The 26,817-nt window shown below is 53.1% G+C and overlaps 1 protein-coding gene across 1 annotated transcript in view; it reads left to right on the forward strand.

Moving 5' to 3' along the window:
* Positions 1-402: 402 nt before the first annotated feature.
* Positions 403-26,817, forward strand: part of AIFM3 (AIF family member 3) — a 47,777-nt gene continuing 21,362 nt past the window's right edge. The window contains exons 1-9 of the mRNA XM_072599716.1: positions 403-491; positions 9,818-10,017; positions 14,763-14,976; positions 15,510-15,619; positions 16,125-16,234; positions 16,676-16,720; positions 19,382-19,478; positions 19,988-20,100; positions 22,570-22,656. Coding sequence (XP_072455817.1) covers positions 9,882-10,017; positions 14,763-14,976; positions 15,510-15,619; positions 16,125-16,234; positions 16,676-16,720; positions 19,382-19,478; positions 19,988-20,100; positions 22,570-22,656 — 912 coding nt within the window. The 5' untranslated portion in view covers positions 403-491; positions 9,818-9,881. The remainder of the gene's footprint in view (positions 492-9,817; positions 10,018-14,762; positions 14,977-15,509; positions 15,620-16,124; positions 16,235-16,675; positions 16,721-19,381; positions 19,479-19,987; positions 20,101-22,569; positions 22,657-26,817) is intronic.

The following is a 26,817-nucleotide window of genomic DNA, read 5'->3' on the forward strand; positions in this document are numbered from 1 at the left end:
CGCACGGAGGTGGGGGATGGGATAGAGCTTTGGGGTGGTGGATGAACACCGAGGAGGGGACGCTTTAGGGGAGGGCAGAGGCCGGGAGTTTAGTTTTCAGGCTGGAAACGCCTTTGACACCCTCTCATCCAACCTCATTTTACACAGAAGGAAACTGAGGGAGGGGTGCGGGGGCAGTCACGGGGTGGGGGGAAGGGTCCGATGTGCCTTGGGGAGTCAGTGCCCGCCCCGTAGAGCGGTCTGTCCCTCAGTCCGCCCGCCCCTCCGAGGTGCCGCAGCGCCCGCCCCACCCTCCTCGATCCTCCCCCCACCCTCCTCGGTCCTCCCCCTTCCCCTCCCCCTCCTCCCTTCTCACCCCGATGCTGCCTGGCAGGAGGGAGCAGAGCCAGCCCTGGGAGGAGGAGCGCAGCGCAGCGCGACGGAGCAGAGAGCCCAGAGGGCAGCTCTGCCAGGCTCGGCCCGGCCCAGCCCCGGGGGCTCCCTCCCCTCTGGTGAGCCCCGGGCCCCCTCCCCTGCACTGTCTCCCGGGTTAGAAGTAGGGGTGCGGGGCGCCTAGGGTCGGCCCGGGGCAGGGGTGGAGGCGGTGCGAGGATGCTAGGGTTCCGGGATGCAGGGATGCTAGGATGGGGCAAAGGGGTTCCGGAGCCCCGGCTGTGACCTCTCCCCACCTCCAGGATGCAGGCTAGTCCGCTATGCGGAAGGGGGCACTCGCTGATCTGAGGGAGGACTGAGGGAGGACTGTCTTCAGTGAGGGAGGGAGCTGGTTCTGCTGTGAAGGAGGTGCCCACTTTACTATGGACTCTGTATCAGGACTTTACTGTGGGGTTCAGCTTTGGGGAAGGGCTTCTCTGATGGAGGGGAGGAGGGTCATCGCTGAGGGAGGCTCCCCTAGGGGGTTCTCTCCGAGGGAGGCAGGGGAGGGCTGAGGGGCTCTCTCCAAAGAAGGGGCTCCAAGGCGGGGGAGGGCTGGTGGGTTCTCTCCTAAGAAGGGGCTGCGAGGCGGGGGAGGGTTGGGGGGTTCTCTCTGAGGGAGGGGCTCTTGGGGAAGGGGGGAGCACTATTTTAAGAGGAATTTGCTCTGGAGCCCTGAGGACTCTCCTAAGGAGAGAGTTGTCTTGGGAACCGGGGAGCTAGCCAGTGGGGGTGGGCGGTTGGTAAGGGACCTCTGTCTTGGACTGAGGCCAGGACCGGGAAAGGGCCTGGTGAAAGTTGGAGATTGTGCTTTGGGATCTGCTGAGGGAAGAAGGGAGAGCGCAGAAAGTCTGAAGCCCAACGGGTGAGTCTTAACTAAAACCGCAGGCTCCCCGCTTCTCTCCCCTCCTCCCCTGCGTTGCAGGAGCTGGTTATGGTGGAAAGAGCCCTCCGCAGGAGTTGGGACACCTGGGTTCTAATCTTTCCTGCCGTGCCTTTAACTCTGCCTTTGGGCAAATCCCTTCTTGGCACTGGCCCTCAGGAAAATGCGGGCTGTACTAGATGGTCTCCACTCTGCCTTCCCCCTGGCACTCAGGTTCTCGACAGTTTTGGAAGAGTAGACTGAAATCATCTGAGGAAGAGGCGCTGGGGATGCTAAAGGAATGGAAAGTCATTTAGTGAGCATTTAGTAAGCACCTGCTGTCTGCCAGTTCCTGTGCCAAGCCAAGAGTATCCAAACAAAGTTAAAAGACTATCGAATGGGGGAGAGAACGTGCAAACAAAGATTGAGAAAAGATAAATGGGAGATAATTAACAGAGGGAAGGCACCAGAAAGATGGGGGTTGGGCAAGGCTTCTAGGAGAAGGTGGATTTCAGCTGGGATCTGAAGGAAGCCAGGAGGTGAAATGAGGAGGGAGAGACTACCAGGCACCGGGATGGGGGGTGGTGGAAATGGAAGTGTCAGCTGTCTCAGAGACTAGGTGATTGGGGTGGGTAGTTAATAAAATATTGGCAGAGATTGGGAGCCTCAGAGAACAGTGCTGGTTTGGAGAGGAAGGTGGGTCAGGTCAGTCAGTGGTGGGCAGGTGACTGCCTTGGGGGAGATGGGAGAGGACAGCTCTGATGAGGGATCAGGAGGGAATGGGTCAGAAATGCTGAGAAGAGGGATGATGACAAACGGTGGGGGACATGGAGACTTCACTTGACACTCTTCCCCCAACAAGGCTCAGGGAAGGAGGAGAGGAAGAGGAAGGAAGCAGAAGGCCCAGAAGGCCAAGCTGCTCCAGGATATCAGAAGAGATGTTTTGGGTTTGGGGACTGGGTGGTGAATAGGCAGTGAGCTGTCCATTCACTTCATCCTCTGGGAGAAGGAGTTCATGGCCAGGAGGAAGGCAGGGTACAGCCAAGAATCCAGCTCAGTGTTTATAAGACCATTTACAGAGCTCCAACTGGGTCTGGGCCTCAGTTTCCTACTCTTTAAATGGGTTGTTGTGAGGCTCAGAGATTAAAAACTTTGTAAAGCTTGAGTCACTCTGGAAATGTTGGCTGCCATGCCATCACCACCATCATTATCATCAGCTCAGTCTTGTTCCGGTCTTTGTGAGTGAAGTTCAAACAAATTACTCTTCTGTTATTATAATCTTAGATTCAGTGTTCTTCTGAATTCAAATCAATGTTCGCATGAGAATATTTGTGGATAAAGTAACTGCTTTGGGGATTTGAATGGAAATATTAGGATGCAAGTGTGCCCTCGGTCCATAGTCCTCCAGGAGCAGGGTGGGGAGCAGGGGTGGGGAGCAGGGCAGGCCAGCCCCATCTCTTTGAGTCAGAGCCTTGGAGAGTTGTCCAGAGGGCCCTGAGAAATGGAATGCTCAACCCCTGGAGGCTTGGGGACAGTGGGAAAGCTTTGGACAATGAAAACCAGAGAGGCCACCAGCAAGGAGCTTAGTGTCCCAAGCAGCAGTAGGGGAAGGAGCTGAGCTAGACCCCCCCGGCAGCCTCCTGCTTCACCTGGATTTTGTTAGGCTGGGCTTCAGTTTTCTCTTCTGTAAAATGAGGCCTCTGGCAGCCTCACCTCAGCCCCCACAGGCTGATGGATTTCGATCTTTTGTTTTTCTCTCTGTACTCCTTCTTTCCCCTGCTTCCCAAGAGCCTTAGGACAAAGATTTTTAAAAATATGAGCAAAGCATCCAATATGGCAGAAGTAGCCTCCCCCTCTATGCAGTGCCCCTTCAGGGGTGTCGGATCTCTCCTTTGGGTCTAGGCTTGTTCTCTGTACCTTCTCAACATTCCCTGCCCTTTGTCCTTTCCATGTGCATCCTTGTCATGGGGGGGGGGGGGGTTGTCGAGGGAATGCTGTTCTCAAGATCTTGCTCATGTCGCCAGTGGTTCCTGTGAGTCTTCCCTAGGGATTTAAAAAAAAAAGATAAAAAGTATTGTTGTGCCACATTGTTGTGGCCCAAATTATTTAACTTTTCTGAGCCTCAATTTTCTTTTCTGTAATAGGAGGGCATAGGACTCGATGACCTCTGTGGTCTCAGCTCTAGACTGAAGAGCCTAGAATGATACTGTTAGAAACATGAGGGTGGAACGGCAGTTGCTCCTGAGGGCAAAACAGAGGCCAGGGATGAGTTTGGCCATTGGGGGGCTCTATGGGATCCACTGGCCCTCTAGCCTGGGCAGGCAGGGCAGGCAGGTGAGCATGAGCTCCCTAGTCCTTCACATGCTTTATGTGACTCCATGTTCTCACTACCTTGGATGGTCTTTCCCTCCATTGCAGTGGATCTGGTCCCATAAGTCCTAGGGGATCTGCCCAAGTGGCTTGTTCTGGGTCTTTTGCCGAGGCAATGAGTATCAGTAACTATTTAAACAGCTTGGTAGAGTGGAGGAGTTTTGACCTTCCGTAGGATTCAGAGCTGGAAAGGGACCAACTGGTCTAATTCCCTTATTTTACAGAAGAGGAAACTGAGATCCCGAGAGGGGAAGGTCTGGAAGTTGGTGTTGCCCTCACCCCTCCTCTTCTGCTCTTCCTGCTGGATTCTTGGGCCATTCAGGAGAGACACATCTGATCTGAAAGCCCACACACAGAGCCTTCCCTTTTACAGATGGGAAAATTGAGACCCAGAGAGCCTAGGGGACTGTCCTCTAGTGGATTAAGGGAGAAAGCTTCGAGGCCAGATTTGAACTTGAGTCCTCTGCCTCAAGATCCAGTACCCTTTCCACTATACCATTCTCATATCTTTAGGTCTGTAAAGTATACTATGCTTACCTCGATGAGTCTCAGTTTCCCCATCTATAAAATGAAAATAATGATTTTGGAATAATTTTTTCCAAGCTTGTTGAAAGGAGAGCACTTTCTGCCCTCTTCTTTAGAAATGTGGTCACTGTTGGATTGAATCAGTGAGACATTGTGGCTCAGTAGGAGGCGCTGGGGGCTGGGTTTTGGGAAACTTGGCTTCTTCTTGGCTAGTCGACTCCTAATCTGTGGCACCTTCTACCTGGGGGGGGGTGCTTGGCCAGTAACTTCTCACTGGCCTTGTTTCCTCAACTGTAAAATGGAAAGTTGTCCCAGATGTTCTGAGGCCCCTCCCAGCTCTGCCATCCCCTGTCCTGAGGCCCCTCCAGTCCTGCCATCCCCTGTTCTCAGGTCCCTCCAGTCCTGCCATCCCCTGTTCTAAGTTTTGATGTTCCTCACACCTCTGACTTGCATGATTCTGCTAACCATAAGTTTTTTCTTCTGCCTCTCAGTCCAGGCCCCCTCCCCCAGTTTGTTACTAAAAAGAAACTGCAGAGAAAGCTGCCCTTGGTGTTGGTAGTGGGGAGGTTTAGGGTGACTCATGGCCTTGTGTGGGTGGGGGCCTGGGTGTAGACCCTCAGCTGTCTGCAGTGGGGAAGGTGGGGAAGGTGGGCAGGGCAGCACCTATTAACCCAAGTCTACTCATCATGGACAGAATGGGCCAGCCCTCTGAAGTTACGAGGCCCATAGACATGTGGGCTCCTGGGAGGGGAGACCTGGGGCCCAGGGGCCCACGGCAATTCACAGGGTTTTGTGAGCATTTCAGGGCCCCTGAAGCAGAGGACAAAGGGGGAGCAGTTTGGGGCCCTCTACACAGGCCAGCAGTTTTGCAAAAGCCTCCTCACAGGAGGACCCAGGGCAGGAGAGCAGTTGTAGGGGATTGTAAAGAGCCCTGGTCTGGGTGCAAATACTGCTCTTCCTTGCATTCTCTGGGTCTTGACTCCTTCCCCTATAAAATGAGAGGATTAGACTGGCTGGCTGGCCTGGAAGCTTCCTTCTAGCTCTGAGCCCCATGATCCCTCAGGAGCTCCACCTGACCCAAGCTTTGTGGAGCTGGGGGCAAAGGTTACCTTGGTCTGCTTCCCCCTCCCAGCCCTCAGCCCCAGGGTGTCCCTCCTGCCCCCCTTGCCCATCCCTCCCAGAGGCCTGTCACGGGTTAGGGGATTAGAATTTCCCTTGGCCCCAGAGGCCAGAGCCCAGAGCCCAGAACCAGCACCAGTGGGGAGGGGTTTCAGGCAAACAGATTTTGTTTTAGGAGAAAAGAAAATTTCCCAAGAAATAAAAAGCCCTGGGGTTGGCACCAGAGGAGCCAAGCTTGAACACTTGCTGGCCAGACTCAGTTCAGTGGAGCCCAACAGAGCTTTCCCTCCTTGTGTGGGGGGACAGGACTCCCCTCGCTGAGTCTCAGTTTCCTTCTCTGGAAGACTTCCCTGAGGCTGAGGGTACTGCTGGCCCTAAACCCCCCATGAGCTGGCAGTAGTCAGGCCCAAGCTGGGGGCAGAGTTCTGGCCTGGATGACCTTTCAGCCTGTCCAACTCCCAGTGCTGTATGATAGGCCAGAGAAGGGCACCCTAACAGGTAAGGGAAGTGCTGGGATGCAAATAGGCCAAAGCCTGAAGGCAACTGCTCTCTGGCCTTGGGACCCTCCCCCCAAGCCCACTGATAGTGGTCAAGCCCCAGCTGGGCTGCTTAGGTCAGAGATAAGGAGAGCCCTGGGATGAGCTGGACAAGGTTGGGCAAACAATGGCTAGGGGTGGCCTGCTCCCACGTGAATAGGATAGTGACCTCCAAGGCCTTCCAAGGTCCCTTCAGCCAGGGGAAATCCCTCCTTAATCCTAGCAGCTCCCAAAGGATGGATGCTCACTGATCTTTGGGGTCCTGAGAACTTTTCCATCTCTGGAGCTTAGCATCAGAGACCTGGGCTCATCTTCTGACTGAGTCTACCTGAGTGACTGGTTGCTTTATCTCCTTCTACCTCAGTTTCCTCTTCTGTAAAATGGGTATAATAATTACCATCCCTCTTCGGGGAGAGTAGAGGACACTTGGCAAACCTAGCTCTTCCCCCAAAGCTGGAATATTGTGAGGACTGAGAATGGTGGAGCTGGTCAGCAAGTGACTTGGGCCTTGGGGAGAAAGGCTGAGGAGGCCTGGAACCTCAGAGGTCATTTGAATTCCACCCCTCTGCCTTAGCTTCTCTTGATCACTTCTGGGAATGGAGAGTTCATTACCTAGTGAAGATCCTGTCCCATCTGTGAGCAGCCTATAGGTACCAAGGCCTTCCCTCCCCTTGGCTCCTGGGTCTCCCCTCTGGGGCCAAGGTGACCAAGGAGAATCCTCCTTCAGAAGCCTGGAGATGCCCCGCCTCTGCCCCTCACCTACCCCCTTTCCTGGGACCAAGCATCCTCAGTTCTTTCGGCTTATTCCTGGTCTCTATTCCTCTGGGAGTAATGATCCATCTCTTGGGATGTGGGAACCTAGAACCTAGAACCCCAGATGGAGTCTGAGCAGGTCAGAGGCCATGTCTTCCTCCCTGCCCACTGCCTTCCTTCCTTCTTTCCCTGCTTCCTTCCCCCCTCTCTTCCTTTCTTCTCTCCTTCTCTTTTCTCCCTCTTCTCCTCTCTTCCTTCTTCCTTCTCTCCCTCCCCTTTCTCCCTGTCTCCCTCCTCCTCTCCTCTTCCTCCTCTCTCCTTCCCCTTTCTCCTTTGAAAGCTGCCTAGGACGACTCCAGCTGTTTCAGCCTGGCCAACCTCACTGATCCCTTTCCCTTGTTGCACTTGGTGCCCAGTAAGGCCTGGGAGCCTCTGCTTCATCCTCCTCCCCCTTGTTTCGCTCCCTGTTACCTCCTGGGGGCTTCCTGCCATCTCCAGGAGAGCCCCTACAGGGCAGTGCTGCACCCCTGAGGCCTTTGGGACCCACCTAACTCCTGGCAGCACCTGAGTCAACCAAACCATTGGCAGGGTGGGGCCTGGAGACTTGCCCTAGGGGAAGGGGTTTGACAAGACCTTGAGAGGTCATGGGGCCCAAAAGAGGAAGAAGGGGGGCCCAGGGGCAGCGAGGATAGAGTGGTGGACTTGGAGTCTGTCAGACCAGATGTTAGCTGAGTGACCACCTCCCTAAGCCATGGTTTCCCACTCTGTAAAATGGGAGAGTTGGACTCACTGGCTTCTAAGGATCCTCCAGGCTCTAGATCTATTAGCCTTTAGGGGGCAAAGGCAGGCAACCTCCTCTGGTCCCCCAGTAAGTCTGGCCACTTGGGGATCCCAATTAGGGCCCTGGGCTTCCATGGTCTATTCTGAATTGGACAACTCCTCAGTCATAGAATTTGAGTGTTGGAGGCAGCCTCAGAGATGTTTAATCCAGCACCATTCTGCACCCCCCCCCCCAAGAGAAAGCATTTCTTCAGCTTACCCATCAAATAGTCCTTCAGCCTCCATCCAAGGGCCTCCAGTGAGGCAGTCTGCCGCTCTTTGGGAGAGACAGTGCTCAAGGCCAGGTACCAGACACAAACCACTCCTTGGTGTTTTTGCTTATAGTAGACGACACAGCTCTGAGCCTGCTGGTTTATTCCCTGAGTGAAAAATGAAAAATTCAGTCTCCCACCTCCATGCCTTTGTACAAGTATCCTCCCCCAAGACTGGAATGCACTCACTCCCTGCCTTCACCTACTTAGGTCCCTCAGTTCAGGGGCTGCCTCCTACAGGTGGTCTTCCCTAATATCCCACCCTTGTTAGTGATCTCTCCCTCTTGAAATTCCCTTAGATGTACATTGAATTTCCTTCTGTTGACAGGAACATAAGTCCCCAGTGTGTGCCATGCACTTGGGCTAAGTGCTGGAGATATAAGAAAGGCTGAACCAGAACCAGAACTGGACCTGTCCTCAGGGAGCTGCTATTCTGTTTATAGGAGTTTTGAGTCTTGAGGGCAGGGCTGAGGTTTTGTTTGTTCTGGCTCCCCAGTACCCTGCACCTCCCTTGGCACACAGTAGGTGCTCAATGGCTGAGAGCTTAGTGCCCAGGAGCTGCCCAGTCCCACTCCAGACCTCCTTCATGAGGTCTGATTGAGGGGTGTGTGTGAAGTTCTCCTCGGGTCTGTATCCCCCACCCCCTGCCCTCAGGCACCCCAGGGTGACCTCTTCTTTCCCAGCCCTGGACTGCCACCACCAGGGTCCTGCTATGATACCCTTCCCCCAGAGCCTGATCTACTGCACTGCTGTGCTCCTCTGTGAGGTTAGGGGTGGCAACAGCCATCCGTGCCAGGGTGGTATGACCTAAACTCTTTCAGGGTTGGGCTTACAGAATACTTTTTATCCTCACACCCCTGAGAGGTAGGTGCTTTTGTTACCCCATTTTACAGGTGAGGAAACTGAGACAGACAGGTGAAGTGACTCCCCTAGGGTCATATACCCAGTAAGCATAAGAATCATAGTTTGAACTGGAGTCTTCCTGACTCCAGGCCCTGAACTAGCCAGGTGCCCCAACGTGACTCCGATTCCCTTAGTGAGCCCACCCCCAACCTCCCCTGCAGCACTTGAATCTGCCCTGGGCACCTAGATTCCTAGCTATGGCTTTTGCCTGTTGTATGAGTAAGAAGAAGGAATCCCCTGGGACAGGGGTCACGGAACAGAAGGCAGGAGCAGGGCCAGGGGCTGGGTCTTTGTTGCTGTGGAAGCCCTCATCACAGAGCCTGCCAGTGGCTCTCCCTGCCTCAAGCCTCCCCACTTTGTCTGCTCTGTTCATGGTCACACTTGAGGAATCCTCCTGTGGGCAGGGTCTGGCCAATGCTGCAGGACCTAAGAAATGCTCGTTCTGGGAAACTGAGGTGGTTGGCCTCTGGGATCCCTTATGGCTCTAGATACTTGATCAGAAGAGTGACTGGAGATTTGTTCAAGAGGAAGACGGCAGGGCAGTCTTGAATAGGGTGGAACAAATCAGGGAAACTGAGGCTTGGGATCAGTGGTTAAGGGATCAGCTGGCCAGAGGTCAGCTCCAGGTTTTGGAGCAGAGAGGATGAGGTGAACTGAAGAGAGAGGGGGATGGAAGCTCCAGGACTTGGGCTGTGAAAGAAGGTGTGGGGTTAGGGAGGAGGAGGAGGAGATTGAAAAGTCAATTCAGGGTCTAAAAGCCTTTAGAACCCAGTGACCTTTCCTTATGGGCTATGAGGCTCCCCTAATACAGCCACATTGGACAAGAAAGGACGCAGTGAGGGGCTTCACAGGTGCTTACAAAATGCTAATTGGCTTAGAACAGGGGATGTCAGGGCTGGAGGGGCTTAGAACAGGGGATGTCAGAGGTGGGAGGGGCTTTGGAATAGATAACAGAACATCAAGAGAACATCAAAGCTGGGAAAGAACTGGAAATGGAGGGCACCTCTTAGCTGTGCCCATGGGCAAGCCTGCTCACTGTTCTGTCCCTCCTCAGTTTCCTCATCTGTAAGAATATTTCCCTGGGGAGTGGGGGCTGGTGGGGTGGCTGCCTGGATGATCCGGGGCCTCTCAGCAATGCTGGGCTGCAGATCTGTGGCTCCCAGTATAATGCTCTGGGGTAGGCTGGGGACAGGCTGCCATCAGGGGAGAAGGCTGAAGTCCTAACTGGAATTTTGCCTTCAATTCAGGTTGTCGAGCGACGGAGCCCCCTCCTGGCAGCAATGACGGGGCCCTCTGGGGGACCCGTGTGGGATGCGCTGGGTCCCTGATGAGGGGCCTGGCTGCCTCTGGGCGCTCCCACCATGGCCTAGCCTCCAGCCCGGCATCCTCGGGGCCTCACTTCACATCTCCATCGCCATGGGAGGCTGCTTCTCCAAACCCAAGCCAGGTGCTGCCCTCCCCTCCCCTCCCCACCCCCACCCCCTGCAGCTCGTCCTGGAAACAGCGGCTCAAAGTAGGTCAGGCCTGTGGCAATCTCCACAGGGAGACAGTTCCAGGAATGTTAATATGGGGCCACCCGGGCGGAGGCCAGAGACCTCGGAGCTGCAGAGACCCCTGCATGCCAACAACTCGGCACTGAATGTGGAGCCAGCTGAGGGGGGTGGGGGACGGGGAACACTCTGTTCTAAGCTGGGGGGTTGAAGGGTATTAGGAGCAGCTACTCTCCTTAGAACATGCCTTCCTCTAGACAGCCTTCTGAAGTCAATGGGGAGGCATGCCTACCCCCATTTTACAGATGGGGGAGCTGAGTCTTGGGGAATTTTCTGCAGGCCAGCAGAGAGTGGAGCCCTGAGGCAGGCCTACTACGTGGACTCCCTGGTCCTGGGCTCTCTTCCCCAAACCCCTGCCTCTGAAAAAGGTCTGGGAGATATCAATGGGCCCCCTGGCGGAGGGGCTGCCCTAGTCTGTCCCTGCAGGTTGTGAAGTGACCAGGTCTCTTGGCACGGCAGATGGGACAAGGGGTTTGAGATTCAAATCCTGTCTGTGGGTAAGAATGGAGGGGAATCTCTTCACAGGCAGATTGACTGAGGAAGTGGGCCCCCCCAGGCCTCCCAGCTGTCTGCAGAGGAGCCCCGAGGGCCTGAGATGGGGTCAGCAGCCCAAGACCCACCAGAGTTTGGGGGAAATGTCAAAGTCTGTGAATACGAGTTTGTCCTGGGGAATCAAGAGGACATCAGAGCCCCTCAGAGAGGATCCTGAGAACAGGGGATGTCAGGGCTGGAAGGGGCCTGAGAACAGAGGATGGCAGGGTTGGGAGGAGCCTGAGAACAGGGGATGTCAGGGCTGGAAGGGGCCTGAGAACAGAGGATGGCAGGGTTGGGAGGAGCCTGAGAACAGGGGATGTCAGGGCTGGAAGGGGCCTGAGAACAGAGGATGGCAGGATTGGGAGGAGCCTGAGAACAGGGGATGGCAAGGCTGGAAGGGGCTTGAGAACAGGGGATGGCAAGGCTGGAAGGGGCCTGAGAACAGGGGATGTCAGAGCTGGGGGGGCCTGAGAACAGGGGATGGCAGGGCTGGGGCGGGGGGGCCTGAGAACAGGGGGTATCAGGGCTGGGAGGGGCCTTAGGGCCTTTCAACCCTGCTCCAGCATTGTTCACATCTCAAGGACTAGACAGGGAGCTGGGTTCCCCTTTCTTCCTCTCCCCTGGTGGGTCTGTTGGGGCTTTTCCCTCCAGTCGGTCTCCAGAATTCTGCTCTTGGTAGTGGTCAGAGGGCGGTGCCTTCACTGTATAGGACAAGTCTTAAGTCCTCTTTCCAAGAACCCCAGGAGGCAGGGCATATGGGTGCTCTCCTCACCCCAATATTGTTGCTGCTCAGAGAGGTCAACTCTCCCAGAATCCCACAGAAGTGGGTAGCCCAGAAGGCCTCTCTGGATGCTGGGATGTCAGGGTACCACAGGGCCTCCTTCCCCTCCTCCTGAATCTTGTTAGTGGCGAATTCGAGGGAGGCAGAAAATCATATCGTCAGTGAGGAAGGCACAACCCTGTCCTATTCCTTGGTCAGAGCATGTTCATAAAGGATAATGGCCAGCTGGAGTGAAGAGAGGGACTGGGGTGGGGATCTGTACTATGGGGATTCAGTAAAGGACCTGTGTCTGTCTGGCCTGATTACACGCCAGCTGTCTTCTAACAGCTTTGTTCTTCTTGGCCACAGAGGGCAGAACAGGGTGGAGACTGCAGAGAGGAAGAGGAGAGTTTGAAAGCAGAAAAAATACATAACAAAATTCGAGCTGTCCAAAAGAGTAGACAGTGTAGTAAGGTAGTGAGCTCCCCATCACTGGAGGTATTCACGTGGAGAGACTAGAGAAGCAATCCTGATAGCACCTTTGGGGTTGCTCTGGGTGCCCCATGTCCCATCTTGGCCTTTGGGAATTCTCTGGATGTCAGGCAGAGACTGCCTGAGAGCCCCAAGCCCTAACTACAGGCTGTTCTGCCCAGAGCCAGGGCCAAGGGGCAGAGAGAGTTAGATGGATCCTGAAGGAGTTCATGCTATCTCAGGGGCCCCCTAAGGCCCTACTTTTCTGTCTTCCCCTTACTGTTCCCAGGCTCCAGCTCGGGGGTCTGGCTACTGCCACCACCTGTGACCTCCAGTGCTGGGCCAGGGCCCAGAAGCCGCTGGGCAGTATCTGGGTCGAGCCACCACAGGCGTCCTCTGAGTGCAGGCCCTGGCTCGGCCGACCTGGATCATTCAAGGCCCGGTGTCCCCTTACGTGATGATTATCAACAGCTATTTTTGCAAGGGCTTGGCATTATCCGGGGACCTCCTGCCTTTTGTCAGATCTACCTTCTCTGGAGAGGCTGGGGGGGCAGGGAGGCCTGGGTCAGGGAGGGAAGGACCCTGGGATCCATGGAGAAGTAGGGGCTGCAAGAGGATTCCGAGGGGGAGGCTGCTTTGTTTCTAGGGAGGGGGTCTGGGTTCCTGGGTCTTGGAGGCTGAACCAGCTGATTGCCCTTGGGCAGATCATTTCCCCTCTGTGGCCTGGACATTGGGGCTCATGGGCTTACAATACTGATCTCATGGTGTTGGTAGGAAAGTGTTTATAAGCTTTCAAACCATCCTCAAGGAAGCCTAATTTGCCAAACAGGATGCCCAAGTTCTGGGGCAGCTAGGTGGCACTCCAATGGATAGAGTATTTGGAAGGAAGCTCAAATCCAGCCTCAGACACTTACAGGCTGGGTGACCCTGGGCAAGTCACTTCACCCTGTTGGCTGGCCTCCACTTCCTTATCTGGAAAGTAGGGATAGGAAATGGCAAACCACTCCAGGATCTCTGCCAAGAAAACCCCAAATGGGGTCATGAAGAGTTGGCCTTGACTAGAACAACCAAACTACAACGCAGTGGTTGGGCACAACACAATGCCCAAGGTCATGGTGCTGCCTAGCTAGTTAACCCTGGTCTCTCCTGACTCTGCCTTCAAGGCTCATTCAGCTGCACGAGATTTGTGTCTGCCTGGATGGCCTTGAGATAGGGTGTCTACTGCCCTTGACTCGGATAGCCAAGACCCCTCAGGGTGGACACAGAGAGTGACTGGGTTTACATTGCAAGGACCTTTCAAATGGAGGAGGGTCATGGGACCAGCCCAGTGATCCCTGGCCTTGGGTACCTGTGTTGGCAGAGAGGAGCAGGTCTAGGATGGAATGATTGATAATGAAGAAATAGCCAAAGCAGAAGAGCTGGCAGTAGCCACTCTACTTGGCCTCCTCTAAAAGTCATTCAGTGGTTAGGCACATTCCTCATGCCCATTGACTCTGGGGTCCAGTCATGATTCTGTCTTCCATCAAGTAGCCCTCAGTTTCCCTATATGTAAAATGCATGGATTGGCCTACATGGCATCCAAGTTGCGTTCCAGCTCCCTCTAAGGCTTGATCAACCATTAAGCATTTACCGAGCACCTTCTGTATGCCAGGCATTTTGCTAGATGCAGGGAATGTGGAGACTGAAATGCTTCCTGTCCTCCTTTGAGAGGGCCCCAGGGAAGGAGAGTCTGCTATCTTAGGGTCAGGGTTCGAGTCAGCTACCCTCTCTCAAGTACTTCAGCCCATCCCAGACCTCATCCATTCCAGAGTTTCATTCAGGGGAACCCATCCTGGGACATTCTTGTCTTTCTTCTTCCACGCCCCCAAGCTGAGGGGGCTCCTTCTAGGCACTCAGGGCCTTGTGTGGAGAGGATGCTGGGAGCCCATCAGGTGTCGCCAGCCCATCCTTTCTGAACTTTGATAATGTCCTTCATCCCTTCTCTGTAAATTCTCCCTTCGGCAGGGTGTGGCAGCCACCCACACCCACTGGGCCCTCTGAGGCTCTTGGGGGGTTGGGTCTCCTAGGTATGCACTGACTGAGTAAAGCTGGTAGCTAGTATGGGTGCTGCCCTTTAAGGTTTCTCTTATTATCTCCCTGAGTGCTACAAATGAGATCGGGACTCTGGGTAGGATCCTCATTTTCCACATGGGAAAACTGAAGCTGGGAGAGGAAGTATCTGACTCCAAGCCCAGCACTTTGTCCATCATGCCATCAATCAATGTTCCTTATGTCTTGTCTTTTATTTTGGAGGCATTTGGGGTTAAGTGACAGGCCCAGGCTCACGCAGCTACTAAGAGTCTGAGGCTGGATTTGAACGTGGCTCCTCCTGACTCCTGGGCGGGGCTCTGGCCTCTGTGCCACTGAGCTTTCTGTTGTCTTTTCTTAGAAAAATGATGAGTCCCTGTGATTCGTCAACAGGTATTTTTAGCACCCACTACGCAGTCAATACTGCGCTAACAGAGGCTTCACAGACAAAATTCGAATAGCTCCTGCGCCTGGGAGTCCGCATTTTACCATAAATGTGAGTCTGGACTCTGGTAGTGATGAGAGCTGGACCATGAAAAGGCGCAGACTCGGCTTGTGAGGAGTCTTCACGGAAGAGGTGGCAGCTGTGCAGGCTGCTGGGCCTCTGCCTGGGGGTGGTGCGTTTATCGAATTGGGGGAGTCAGAGTGGGTAGAGAGGAGGCTGGCCTCCAGGCCCTGCTGTCTATTGGGAAGTTCCAGGTGTGAGGCAGGGTGTTGGCCATCCAGCCTGCTGGAGACTAGGCTCTAGGAGCCCTTGGGTCAGGGATGGGCCAAGAGCCTGGCCTCATTCACTCTCTGTCGCCTCCACAGTGGAGCTCAAAATTGAAGTGGTACTTCCAGAGAAGGAACGAGCCAAAGATGATGCCTCTCCCAACGGCCAGGCCAGCCCTCTGGCCTACAAAGCCAATGGTCGGGCCCGGCACTACCACCCAGAAGAACGGCCCTCTACCCTCCACCCCTACCCCAGCCCTCACGACCGAGTGGAGGCTGCAGTGTGCTATGTCAAGGATCTGGAGAATGGCCAGTAGGTGCTTGGTGGGTTCCCCTTGGATCCAGGGGTGTGGCACAAACCCCTGCCCTGTGCCCAGAGGGCAGAGCTCTGAAAGGGGTGTTGCCAGTGACAAAGCCTCAGTGCCTTCAGATGGGACCCCCCACATGCACAAGTCTCCCTTTCTAGCCCCTGACTGCCTGCAGCAGTGACCCCACCACCATTCCCCAGGGCTGCCTCAGCTGCCATCCTCTTGTTTTCTCCCCTACACCCCCACACCGCTGTCACTTCACTGCTCTTGGGGCTGTTCCTTGGGTCATGCAGGACCAAACTGGTCCCTTAAAGTCTCTTCCAATGCTGGGCCCCTGAGGCTTCTCAGCTAAGGGCCACTCACCAGCATGACTCTTCTCACCTGGTTTTCGGTCCTTGGTCCCATGAGGCTGAGGGGCCTTCTCTTCCTAGGGCTCCAGTCCTCTCCTTGGCACTTGGGATGTCTCCAGGTTGGTGGGAATGCTGGGTTGAGCTGGTAGCCTTGGCACCTGGCCTCTGAGACTCCTTTTCTTCCCTAGGATGCGGGAGGTAGAGCTGGGCTGGGGCAAGGCCCTCTTGGTAAAGGAGAATGGGGAGTTCCATGCACTGGGTCATAAGTGTCCTCACTACGGAGCCCCCCTGGTGAAAGGTGGGCCAGGGATCCTGTGTGGGAAGGAGAATCACTGGGGAGGGAGGCTGTTATTGGGGACCTCTGTCTGGAGCAAAGTGTGGCTTTGGGGCCTTTGTTCCAGGAGGAGATGGTGTGGGGATGTTTCCTCTCAGGAGACAGAGGCTCAAAGAGTGGAGAAAGACAGCTGGGAGAAGCTGGGGTCCTGGGGAACCATAAGGGGGTTTAAGGGTGAGGTGGAGCGGTCTCTAAGAACCATAGGGATGGAGCTGGAGTCTCTGGAAGGCCAGATTGGAATGTGGGGTCTGTGACCCCAGGACCTTGAATATCCCATAGAGCAAGAGGCGGGAGCATTTCTTCCCCTTCCTCCTGGGAGCAAGACAGTTCTGGAAAGGCTGGAGTCTGCCCCTAAGGCCCTGGCCTGGCTGGGTGGCTGGAGTGAGCCCTTTCTTGCACCCTGGGCCCCTGGCCCCTGGGCCTCCTTAGCTTCTTGGCTGGGCCTCCATCAAGGCCTCCCTCCTTCTAGGTGTTCTCTCCAGGGGCAGGGTCCGATGCCCCTGGCATGGTGCCTGTTTCAATATCGCCACGGGAGACATTGAAGACTTCCCAGGCCTAGACAGTCTGCCCAAATTCCAGGTGAGATAGGAGTCGGGGAACGAGGCCCATGGGTAGGAGGGAGGAGAGGTCCATGGTAGAGAGATGAGAGGCCCAGAGTGGAAGGGCCCCTGGGGGGAGGGAGGAGGAACCATGGGGAGGATAGTAGGGAGGATGATGAAAAGAGGGGCCATGGGGAGAACAATGAAGAGGATGTTGGGAGTCTTCTCCAACTATGGCAGGACTGGGGGTGGTAGCCAGGGGACAGAGACCAGGATGCAACTGGGACCTAGGTCAAGCTTCCTTTGAGCATCCAGCCACTCACTGGGCTCACTTTGGGAGACAGGAGTGTCAGAGAAGCCTTTGGCTGGCCCAGGCTCTCTGCCCAGGGAGGGGCTGACTGCCTTAGGGCCCCTTTTTTCTGGGTTGGTTCAGGATCCATTGGGTATAGGGGGGCCCATTTTCCTCATCTCTTTGTTTCAGGTGAAAATTGAGAAGGAGAAGGTGTACATTCGAGCCAGCAAACAGGTAGGTGTGTGTGTGTGTGTGTGTGTGTGTGTCAGGGGGAGCTGCTGGACTCTGCTCTGGGGCTGGGGCTGCAGGGAAGGGGCTGGGGACTTCCTAGACAGGCTTCCTTTCTAGGGATCATGGGTGGAGGGAGCTACAAAGAGGCAGATTTAAGCTCAGTAGCCATAGACTTGTGCTGGTCTGAAATGGGCCCCTCAGGAGTGAGTGCCTCCCCAGCACTGGAGGGATCCAAGCAGAGGCCAAAATCCTGTGGGTCAGGGAGGCTGAGGGTCAGGGCGCATGGAGTGGGGTTGTGGCCCTTCTTGGCCCCAGTGCTTCTGAGGTCCCTTCCTGATGAGATGCTGGGATGTGCCCCTGGCCTCTGTCCAGAGAGCAGGCTTCTGATCCAACCCCAGCATTTGAAGACACCTTTTGGTCAACCTCATTGGATCTGATGATCCTTTTCATTGATCAGATTGGTTTCTTCTTTCACCATCACTTCTGAATGGCTCCCCTTCCAGTGAGAGACATCCCTGGTAACAAAACATAGCAGCAGGAAGAACCCTGGCATGGCTTGAGCTGGCAGGGCCTGCAATGCTCCTCACTCATAGGCCACAACCCCTTCAAAGAAGGGAGGGACATAGGTTTTCTCCTTTTATCTTCAGGGCCATCCTGACACATCGGCCAATGTTGAATTTTTTCTTCAGTTTTCGGTCCGCTTCCTTCTCTGTGCCCCATAAAATGGAGGGTGCTCATTCCTTCTGCATCCACTAGAGCTTGTTTCAAGCTGTTCCTCCCCCAGAAACTGAGCTCCTCTGTGCCCTCAACAATGCCTAATAACCCAAATAGTCACAGCTGCTATCGATAGCTTCCTTTCTGTTCTGCCAAACACTTTATGGAGATATTCTTAGCAAGCCTGGGAGACAGTGCCATCACTACCTCCATTTTACAGATGGGGAAACTGAGGATCACAGAGGTGAGTTTTCTTGTCTTGAGCCACTCAGGTCATGTTTCAGTTAGGATTCAAACCTAGACTTCATCCATGACTCCAGAGTGGGGGAGAGCAGGGCTCTTGTCCCATCTCCAACACTTCCTTTGTGACCTTGGGAAAGTCTTGAGTTAGCCCAGGGTCTTGATGTGCCCATCAGTGTAAGGTCCAGAACCAAAGGGACCTGATTCAAGTCTTGGCTCTGGTTCTTACTGGCTGGGTGACCTTGGACATGCCCTTTCCCCTTGCTCTGAGCTGAGACCCCTGGGTGTGCCTGGGGATCCTGGAGAACTATCCCTTCCCCAGGCGTCCTTCACCAGACAAAGCTGGTCTCTGTCATCAGGAGTGGGGAAGAAGGGAAGGGTTCACTGCCCACATCTAGGAAATGATCCTGGAAGCTCCATCTCTAGAGGCCAGTTAGGCTCTGCAAGGCCTGGGTTCAAATCCTGCCTCGGACACTTATTAATGGTGGGCAGGTCCCTGTGGGTCCCTTTCCTTCTTTGTGAAATGGGGATGATGAAGACCAAATGAGCTAATGCATTTAGGGCACTTTGCAGAAGCTCCTCTTCCTACATTTCTGCTTATCAGACCTTGCAACAACTGAGATATCACCTCTGAGACAGATTAAAGAATGAGTCAGCCCCTTCCCACCTCTGGGGAGACCCAAGGATTCCCTGTGGGAAGCCAGGACAAAAAGGCTGCTCCTCCCTTGCCCCCCACCAGGCCAAGGACTCTGACCTTTCCAGCCCTGCTGCAGGCTGAGGGTTGGGAGGGGGTGATTGGGAGACTCCCTGAGGGACGCCAAGTCAAAGGTTTGGCCTCTGTAGACTTCCTAGCTGAGGCCTGGGCCTGGGCTCAGACAAAGGTTGGCTGCCTCCTGCCTCTGTGACCCTGAGTCCTTTCCAGGCTCTCTGAGGGTCCCTGTGCTCTGTGGTACCTCCTCTCCCCCAAGGGGGACAGGCTGGGCATGGGTAGGCAGGCAGTGAGGCCGGGCTAGGCCTCTCATGGTACTCTGTTCCCTGGATGCTGTCTTCCAGGCTCTCTGGTCCCTCTTAGGGTTCTAGGGGGGCTGAGCCTGCTCTCCCAGGACCCCAACCTGCCCCTCACCCCTCCTGATATCCTCTCATTGCCTCCTCTTTGCTCTGGGTCATTATCGGCTAAGTGCCCCATTCCTCCTTAACAAAGGCCAGGACTGGATCAAAGGCTTGGCCGCTGGAAATGCCTGATCAACACCCCAGGGAACATTTCCGGGAAGGGGGGGGGGGGATGTCTGTCAGCCGACCCTGTTTGTCTCCTTGGAAAGAGGTGGGGTCTGTGTGTGAGTCTCTAAGAACGTGTAGGGAACCCAAGGCTCAGACTCACCCCAGCAGGGGATCCTCAGCGGGACACAGGGATTCTGTTGATGCTCTGGGTGCTTTTTGTTGGTTTTTTTTTGTCCCTCCATCCCCCATCCATAGCACAGTGCCTGCACACAGTAGCTTCTTTGCATAGGCTTGAGTGGATGCTGGGGAGAGCTCTTTGTTGGGAGAGGGCCTAGGCCACTTTGCACAACTTGGCAGTCTCCTTCCTAGAGACCTCTGGGGACCTTGCCCCTCTCTCCTTGGACCCTTCCTCTTGACCCCCAGAGCTGGCCCCTCCCAGGCTCTGGGGTGTCCCTGGTGGGAGGGTTCCTTCATCACCCTTGGGTCCCACAGGCCCTGCAGACACAGAGGAGGACAAAAGTGATGGCCAAGTGCATCTCCCTCAGCAACTACCATGTGGGGAGCACCAATGTCCTGATTGTGGGTGCAGGTGAGCAGCTGGGGGCTTCAAACACATGCCTGGGTGCCCTGCATGGGGTTGGGGCTCAGGCTGGACCTAGGGATCAAGGCTTAGCCTGGCTTTGGGATCAGGGTCAGGTTTGGCTCCATGTTGAAGAAAATCTCCAATGTCATATTTGAGAATATTAGCCACCCCTGGTCTTGTCCCAGAGCCAAAGCTGAGATGGTTCAGACCCACCCTGCCGTACCTTGGTTCGGAGCTCTGTGGCTGGGATCCTCAGCGCTCCCTCTGCCTCACAGAGAGCTTCAATCTGGCCTCAGGTCTATTCGTCCTCTTTTGCCATCCTGTTTCTTAGCTCTTCTCTGTCTCTGGAGTTCTCAGGCTTTGCCTGTTCCCTCCTACCCCCAAAAGCCATACATGGGTGCTCTACCAACCTCTGAGGGGTGACTGGTGATGGGTGGCTCATGGCCCTGGGAGGGGGAGGGTGGTGAAAGGCAATCAGATTTGCTCAGTCCTCCAAGGCTGTCTTCTTTTGGTAGGGGCAGCAGGCTTGGTGTGTGCAGAGACCCTGAGACAGGAGGGCTTTTCCGACAGAATCATCATGTGCACGATGGACAGACACCTTCCTTATGACAAACCCAAGCTCAGCAAGGTGGGCATCTCCTCCCCTCCTAGGCCCTACCCAGGCCCACTGGGCTTACCCTCTAGCAGAGGGGTTGGGGAGAGGAAAGGCAGGCAGCTGGCTGCAGGGCCCTGGGGAGGGCCTTGATGGTCACCCACCTTCAGAGATGCCCAGAAGATCCTGAGTACCCAGTAAGACACCCAAGAAACCATGACCTCACCTCTAAGGCACCTCAGACCTGAAATACAGTATAATATAATTATGACAGCTAGCATTTATAGGTTTGCAAGGCATTGTATCTAATAGTAAGGCTAGCCGGCATTGATAAAGCAATTTCAGGCTTGCAAAGCACTTTATAAACATTATCTCATCAGATCCTGTTATTATCCCCATTTTAAGGATGGTGAAACTGAGTCCCAGAGAGGTTATGACCATACAGTGAGTAAGTGTTGGAGGTGGTCTGGGAACTCGGGGTTTCCTGTTCCTTAAGCCCTGTGCTCTTTCTCTTTCTCTTTGCTGTGCCTCTTGGCTAGAATGATTCTCCAGGGTCTAGACTTCTTAAGGATGCTTCTCTCTGTGGGACTGGATGCAGGTCTAGATTCAGTGGACAGAAACTTAGCCTGGCTTCTAACCCTTGGAGGCAGACCGAATTTGGAGTCATAGAACCTGAGTTCAAATCCAGATTCTGTCACTTACCAGCCCTCTCTGGACTGAGTATTTCTCATCTGTAAATAAGAAGGGGGCAGCTGGGGGCACCACAGTGCACACAGTGCCAGGCCTGGACTCAGGAACACCTGAATTCAAATCCCACTTCAGACATTTAACTAGTGGGGTGACCCTGGGCAAGTCACTTTACTCTGTTTGCCTCAGTTTTCTCATCTGCAAAATGAGCTGGAGAAGGAAATGGCAAACCACTTCAGTGTCTTTGCCAAGAAAACCCCCAAAAGGTCAAAAAGAGTTGGGCACCACTGACACAAATGAATAAAAACAGGGGAAGGGGTTTTAACAAGGAAACAGCTTGCTCTCACTTCAGAAGGAAACATCCAGTTCTCACCCTGGGAAGATCACTTGAGCCCTTCCTCACCTGAGCCCTTCCTCACCTGAACCCACAGACCATCCCAAGGCAGGGTCCTTTCACCTTCTGAAGCCCTGAGGCTTTTGGCCAATGGGCACATCATCCTCTGAGAAGCCTCCTCTCCACTTGGCCCCTGACTCCTGACATGCTTGGAGTAGGGCAGGGGCTGGAGTCTGGTTTGGAAAAACTGGAAAGGTCAGCAGGAGCCTGGACTTCAAATGCCAGGCTGAGGATTTGTCATTTTATCCTCAAGGCATTAGGGACTCACTGAATACTTTTGAGCAGGGTCAGATCTATATTTCTAGTAGATCGCTTTGGTAGCTCTGTAAAGAATGGATCGGAGAGGGGAGAGATTGGGGCCAGGGAGACCTATTAGGAGGTCCAAGGGAGAAGCAGCAATGTCCTGGATTAGGGTAGAGTTCACGTGAGGAGAGGAAGGAAGAGAAAGAGATTGTGGGGGACTAGCAACGTTAGATAATTGACTGGGTATGAGTGAGGAAGATGGAAGAGTCCCCCTCAATAATAGGTTAAGAAGGCGGATGAGCCTGGGGGAGGGGCGCAGTTTACAGTTGTTGACTTTGGGACAAATGAAGATTTAGTAAAGGCTTGTTTTAGGGCCCAGCACTGTGCTAAGGACAATGGTTAGCACTAAGACATCTCAGACCCTGGTGGGATGGCGTGGGAGCTGTCCATCAGCACTGGAGCTCAGGAGAGAGACTGTTAGCAGGAATTTGGGAGTCATCAGCAGTTTCAGTAGACCTCTGGGAGCTGATGAGATCTCCAGGAGACAAGGGAGTGGGGAGAGGAAGAGAGGTCTTTCGGTGAGCCTTGGGGGTGCCCACATTCACAGAGGAGAAGGATGACCCATCAGAGCAGACTGAGGAGCAGCAGCCACGCAGCCTGAGTGTAATCAAGAGACCCCAGTGCCACAGAACCAAGGGAGGGAGAATATCTGGGGTAAGAGGCTGGCTGACAGTGAGGAAAGCTGAGAGAGGATAAGGAGAATGTGGATCAAGCAAAGGTCCCCGGCTCAAATGAGGGAACCCTGGTAAAGTGCCTTGTGCCCCTTAAATGCTGTCCTTATCTCATTACTATTATTTGTTAAGCCACTAAAGGGAACATGTGGTGGATCCCAGGGATGAGAGCTGAGGGCAAGTGGCCACAGAAGCTCAGAAGCCCTGCTTGATAAACCCTGACCACTCTATTTCTCAGGACAAATTTTCCAGAAACCCTGGAGCTTCAGACCCTTGTTTGGCCCTGATAGTTCTACTTCTGTCTATAGTAATGGACAAGAATGAGACCAGGGTATGCCAGGAAGGGGAGGTTGTCAGAGCCAATGAAGTCTTTCAGGGCTGGGACCCAACAGGAAGTAGGGGAGGCTGACCAGAGGGTCAGGAATGATTCTCATACCTTCCTCTTTGCAGTCCCTGGACTCCCAGCCAGAGCAGATTGCCCTCAGGCCCAAGGAGTTTTTTCTGACATATGACATCGAAGTCCTGACTGAGACCCAGGTGAGGGGGCTTTGAGGGTCTTTCTTGTTGGAGGAGGGAAGCATTACTGTGGAAAGGCTATCAGCCCTATGAAGACCCATTGGTTTGGGGTAGTGGCCCTGGGAATGAGATTTGAAGGCAGCTAGTGAGCATCCAGTCCAACCCGTCATTTTTAAGGCAAGGGGAGAAATTTGCCCAAGATCTAGCTTATCTTCTAGCCATGTTACATAGATGTGAGGACAAAGGCCCCAGCTGGAGGTGAGGGTTGAGCTGGACTGACTGTGGAGAAATGAGAAAGGGTTAGTGTCCAAAGTACCAAGAAATAAAGAGAAGAGGCTCCTCAAAATCTTTTTGTATTGGTGCATTGGAGGCTGTTCAAAGGATGGGACCAAGGCAAGCAAAAACAGGGTGCTATAGTGAGCATACGGAATCAGGGGATCAAGCAGAGATTCGCACACTGAGCCATCGGGGTGGTTCCCATATCTGAAGGTCTTTGACATTCTCCATCTGCAGCCTTTTTTTCCTCATTGATTAGACTTGGATCCAAAAAGGCGCCTCCCTTCCTCACTTCCTTCCCTTTTTGAGAGATGAAGTGATTTTTATGATGGGACAGAGTTATCTTAACTGCTCCGTTTTTCAGAGTATCCTCCATCAAATGTCCAAGTAGTTGCTCTCTCCTCATCAGGGTGCACATACCCCAGTTTTATGGTATTCTTCAAGAATCTATCTTGTGTGTCTTCTACCTGGTCAGGTGGTCTGTTGTATATTCCCACCATGATATCCCTCCTGGTGATTCCTCCTTTGATCTTTACCTCTGCTTCTTCTTCACTTAATCTCATGGCTTTCCATACAAGAACACTTTTCCCACTTTTCCTTTCACCACTCATTTTACCTAATCTGCCCCTTTTGAATGAGCAATGACCTTTCATTATTGTATTCCCACCATAAGCCATAACCTACCAAGTCCAAGAGATACTCATGCCCAACCCACTCAATTTCTCTATGTTTTGTGTCACAATAACATTTATCTCTGCAGCGCATGCAGAACTTTCCTTCCAACAACTTTCTTAGCTGGGAAGTACAAGCATTGTCAGAATAATTTTACTAGAAAGTGAAAATGGCCTTCCTTGGGTCACACAACTTATAAATAGTAGAAATAAGGGTCAAAACTTTAACAGTTACCAGACTTTTCCTTGTATCACACTGTCAGGAAATGGGATCAGCTATAAATCTGACCTCTCAAAGGCTGATGAAACCAGCCTCATGAATCCCAGCAGCTTTGCCTGGCTGTCTCCATAGAATCTTCTATCCTGGACAAGATTCTAGCCTTGGGGATTCCAGGAATTGTTTTCTATTGAGTCTGAATCATCAAGTTGCCTCTGAGGATGGCTCCTGAAAGTCAACCTGAGGGAAACAAGGAGGCCTTGGGGAGGAAGGGTAATTACTTTGTAGACACATAAAGGGTTTGGAGCAATTTATTTGAAAAAAAATCAAGTTGCAAACTCCTGGGAGACACCAAAGAGCAGATCATACCAGAGAAAATCATATTTCCTTCTGTGACAAAGTGCCTGCCATTCATACCCCTTTGTCCATGATGCGGTTACCTCCCTCTAGTGGTGAACATGGACTAGGTTAGTGTTGGGGCTTCTTGTGGGAGTTTGTAACAGACTAGAGTGTGGCCGGATCTCATCGAGAGCCCTTCCTCCCAGAGACTGTAGCTGCAGCTTCCAGATTTCCCCAGCCCTTTACCCAGACATGCAGACATGTAGTCACCTCCTTGCAAGGGAAGTCCATTCCCCTGGGGTCGCAAATGACACATGGATCCTGATGATCATGCTCTGATCTTTCAGGGATATGGCTGAGGAGACTGCCTTGTCAGGATGTTTGTACACATGATGGGAGAGTGAAGGGTTTGACTCCCAAATGAGGAGGAGTCAGAATTTCTAGGATTCATGGCTCTGAAAACAAGGATGAAAGCTTAACAGCAGTTAGTTTGCTACTGTCTTTTGGAAGAGCTAAGGGGCAGGGGGAGAGATGTGTGTATATGTGTGTAATATGGGAAAACATAGCTTTCAGACCTTGGGTCACAATCCCCCTTTCTCTGACTAGTATCAATACCTGACCTGGGGGAATAAAGCAGTCCATATATAGTAAGCATATGTTTTATAGTCCTAGAATTTAGGATGGGAAAGGATCTCAGAGACCATCTGGTCCAACCCATTCCTGACCAGGAATCCTCTCTACAGCGTCTCTGATGAGTAGTCTTACTTGCAGAGCTTCAGTGACAGAGATGTCACTACCTCTAAGGCAGCTCCCTCCAATTCTGGACCATTCCAATGATTAGGCAGTTCTGCACAAGTCAGAAGCTGCCTCTATGCTCCTCCCTCCCACCCCCTTCTTTTTCTGTCCTGGTTCTGGCAGAACTGGCCCAAGCTCTCAACCACAAGACAGCTCCTTGGTCCTTTCTAAACATCTCTAGTTCGTTCCTTTAGCTGGTCCCCATAGCATATGACTGTAAGGTCCTTCACTGCTTTGCTCATCCTGCCTGGAAGCCCTACATTTGACCAACAGTCTTCCTAAAACATGGTACTCAGACAGGGTGTCATCCCTCAGGAGTGTTCTGCTCACCTTGATAAGAATCAGGATAGAAACCACTGAAGGAGGTGGAAGGACCTCGGAGGCCATGGTGTCTTTGTTTAAGGGAGAAAGACTCAGAGGAAGAAGAAGGCACCTTTCTGGGGCCTCAGTGAGTGAGTGGCAGAGTCAGGACTTTGTGCTCTAAGGACAGGGTTCTTTTAGTTCAACTTAATAAGCATTAATTAAGTTCCTACTGTGTACTAGGTACTAGAAATACAAAGACAAAAAAACAAAACAGTCCTTGCCTTCGGTGAGTTTATTGTCCACTAGAGGGAGATAACAAGCCTGCAGATAAGGAAATAGGAGCTCTACACAAAGTAATGCAGAGAAGCTGGTGGGGGAAGAGTCCTTAACATGGGAGGAAGCATCAGCATGTGATAGCTGAGCTGAATCTTGAGGGGAGATGGGGATTACAGAAGCAGAAAATTCTGCCCAGTCCAATTCTGGGCCTGTCCTTCACCTTCTTCCCCCTGGGCAGGACCTGGCAGAGCTAGGGCTCCACAGACATGGTCTTTGAGAGACCAAGGGCCCCTCTTGGCCATGGTGAGACCTCCTAGCGAGGAGTGTCAAGGGAAAAGAAATCGGTTGTCAGAGATGGGAAGGACCCTAGGGATCATTTTATAGAGGAGAAAACCAACCTGATTTGTCAGATGACAGCATTGGGACCCAAAGAACTCTCAGCAGGCCAGAGCAATGGACCAAGCTATGGAAAAGGACAATTAAGAGGGATAAATGTAAAGTCTGACATTTGGGCTCAAACAATCAACTTCCCAAATTGACCTTTCTGTGACACTTGACAGTTACAGAGCAAGTTTATAGCTCTTATCTCATATGGTCCATTTCCAAGTCTCATTCCATTATCTCATTCTATAATGCTTCTACCATTGTGAAGCAAGTAGGGTAGGTTTTCTGATCCCCATTGTACAGATGAGAGTATTGAACCTCAGGGAGGTTTAAGTAACTTCTCCAAGGTCATACCACTGGCAAATGGCAGGGTTGAGATCCAAGCCCCAGTTTTCTACCCCCGGGTCCAATGTTGGAGTACAGGATCCTAAGGAGGAAGTCTGGAATGGTGAATAGAATGTTAGGCTCAGAGAAGCCTCAGTGCACCTTGTCTTGGATGTTTGCTAATTGCGTCATCAAGGGCAAAATCCTTAACCTCTCAGCCTCTCATCTGCAAAATGAGGCTAGTACTAGCACCTACCTTAAAGGGCTACGGTGAGGATCCCATGAGGTAACATACATGAGGTGTCTGCAAACCTTAAAGGGCTATGGAATGCTTGATATCATTACGATGATTTTCATCCTCCTCTTCCAGGGCTGCTTTCTTTGTAGAGCAAGTTGGACAGGAGCCTCTTTGGGATCCCTTCCAGCCCCAGGCTCTTCCTCATGACTAGCCCAGGGCCTTCCACGTAGAAGGTGTTAGAAGTGAGCCCGTCTAACAAGCTCCCAACAGTGAGAAACATGCTCACCTTAAATAAAGATCAACACGTGGTGTGAAATCAGGAAAGTCTTTATTAATCTTTACATCCATTCCCCCTGAAT

Source organism: Notamacropus eugenii, chromosome 4, assembly GCF_028372415.1.
Source record: "Notamacropus eugenii isolate mMacEug1 chromosome 4, mMacEug1.pri_v2, whole genome shotgun sequence".
Lineage (NCBI taxonomy): Eukaryota > Metazoa > Chordata > Mammalia > Diprotodontia > Macropodidae > Notamacropus > Notamacropus eugenii.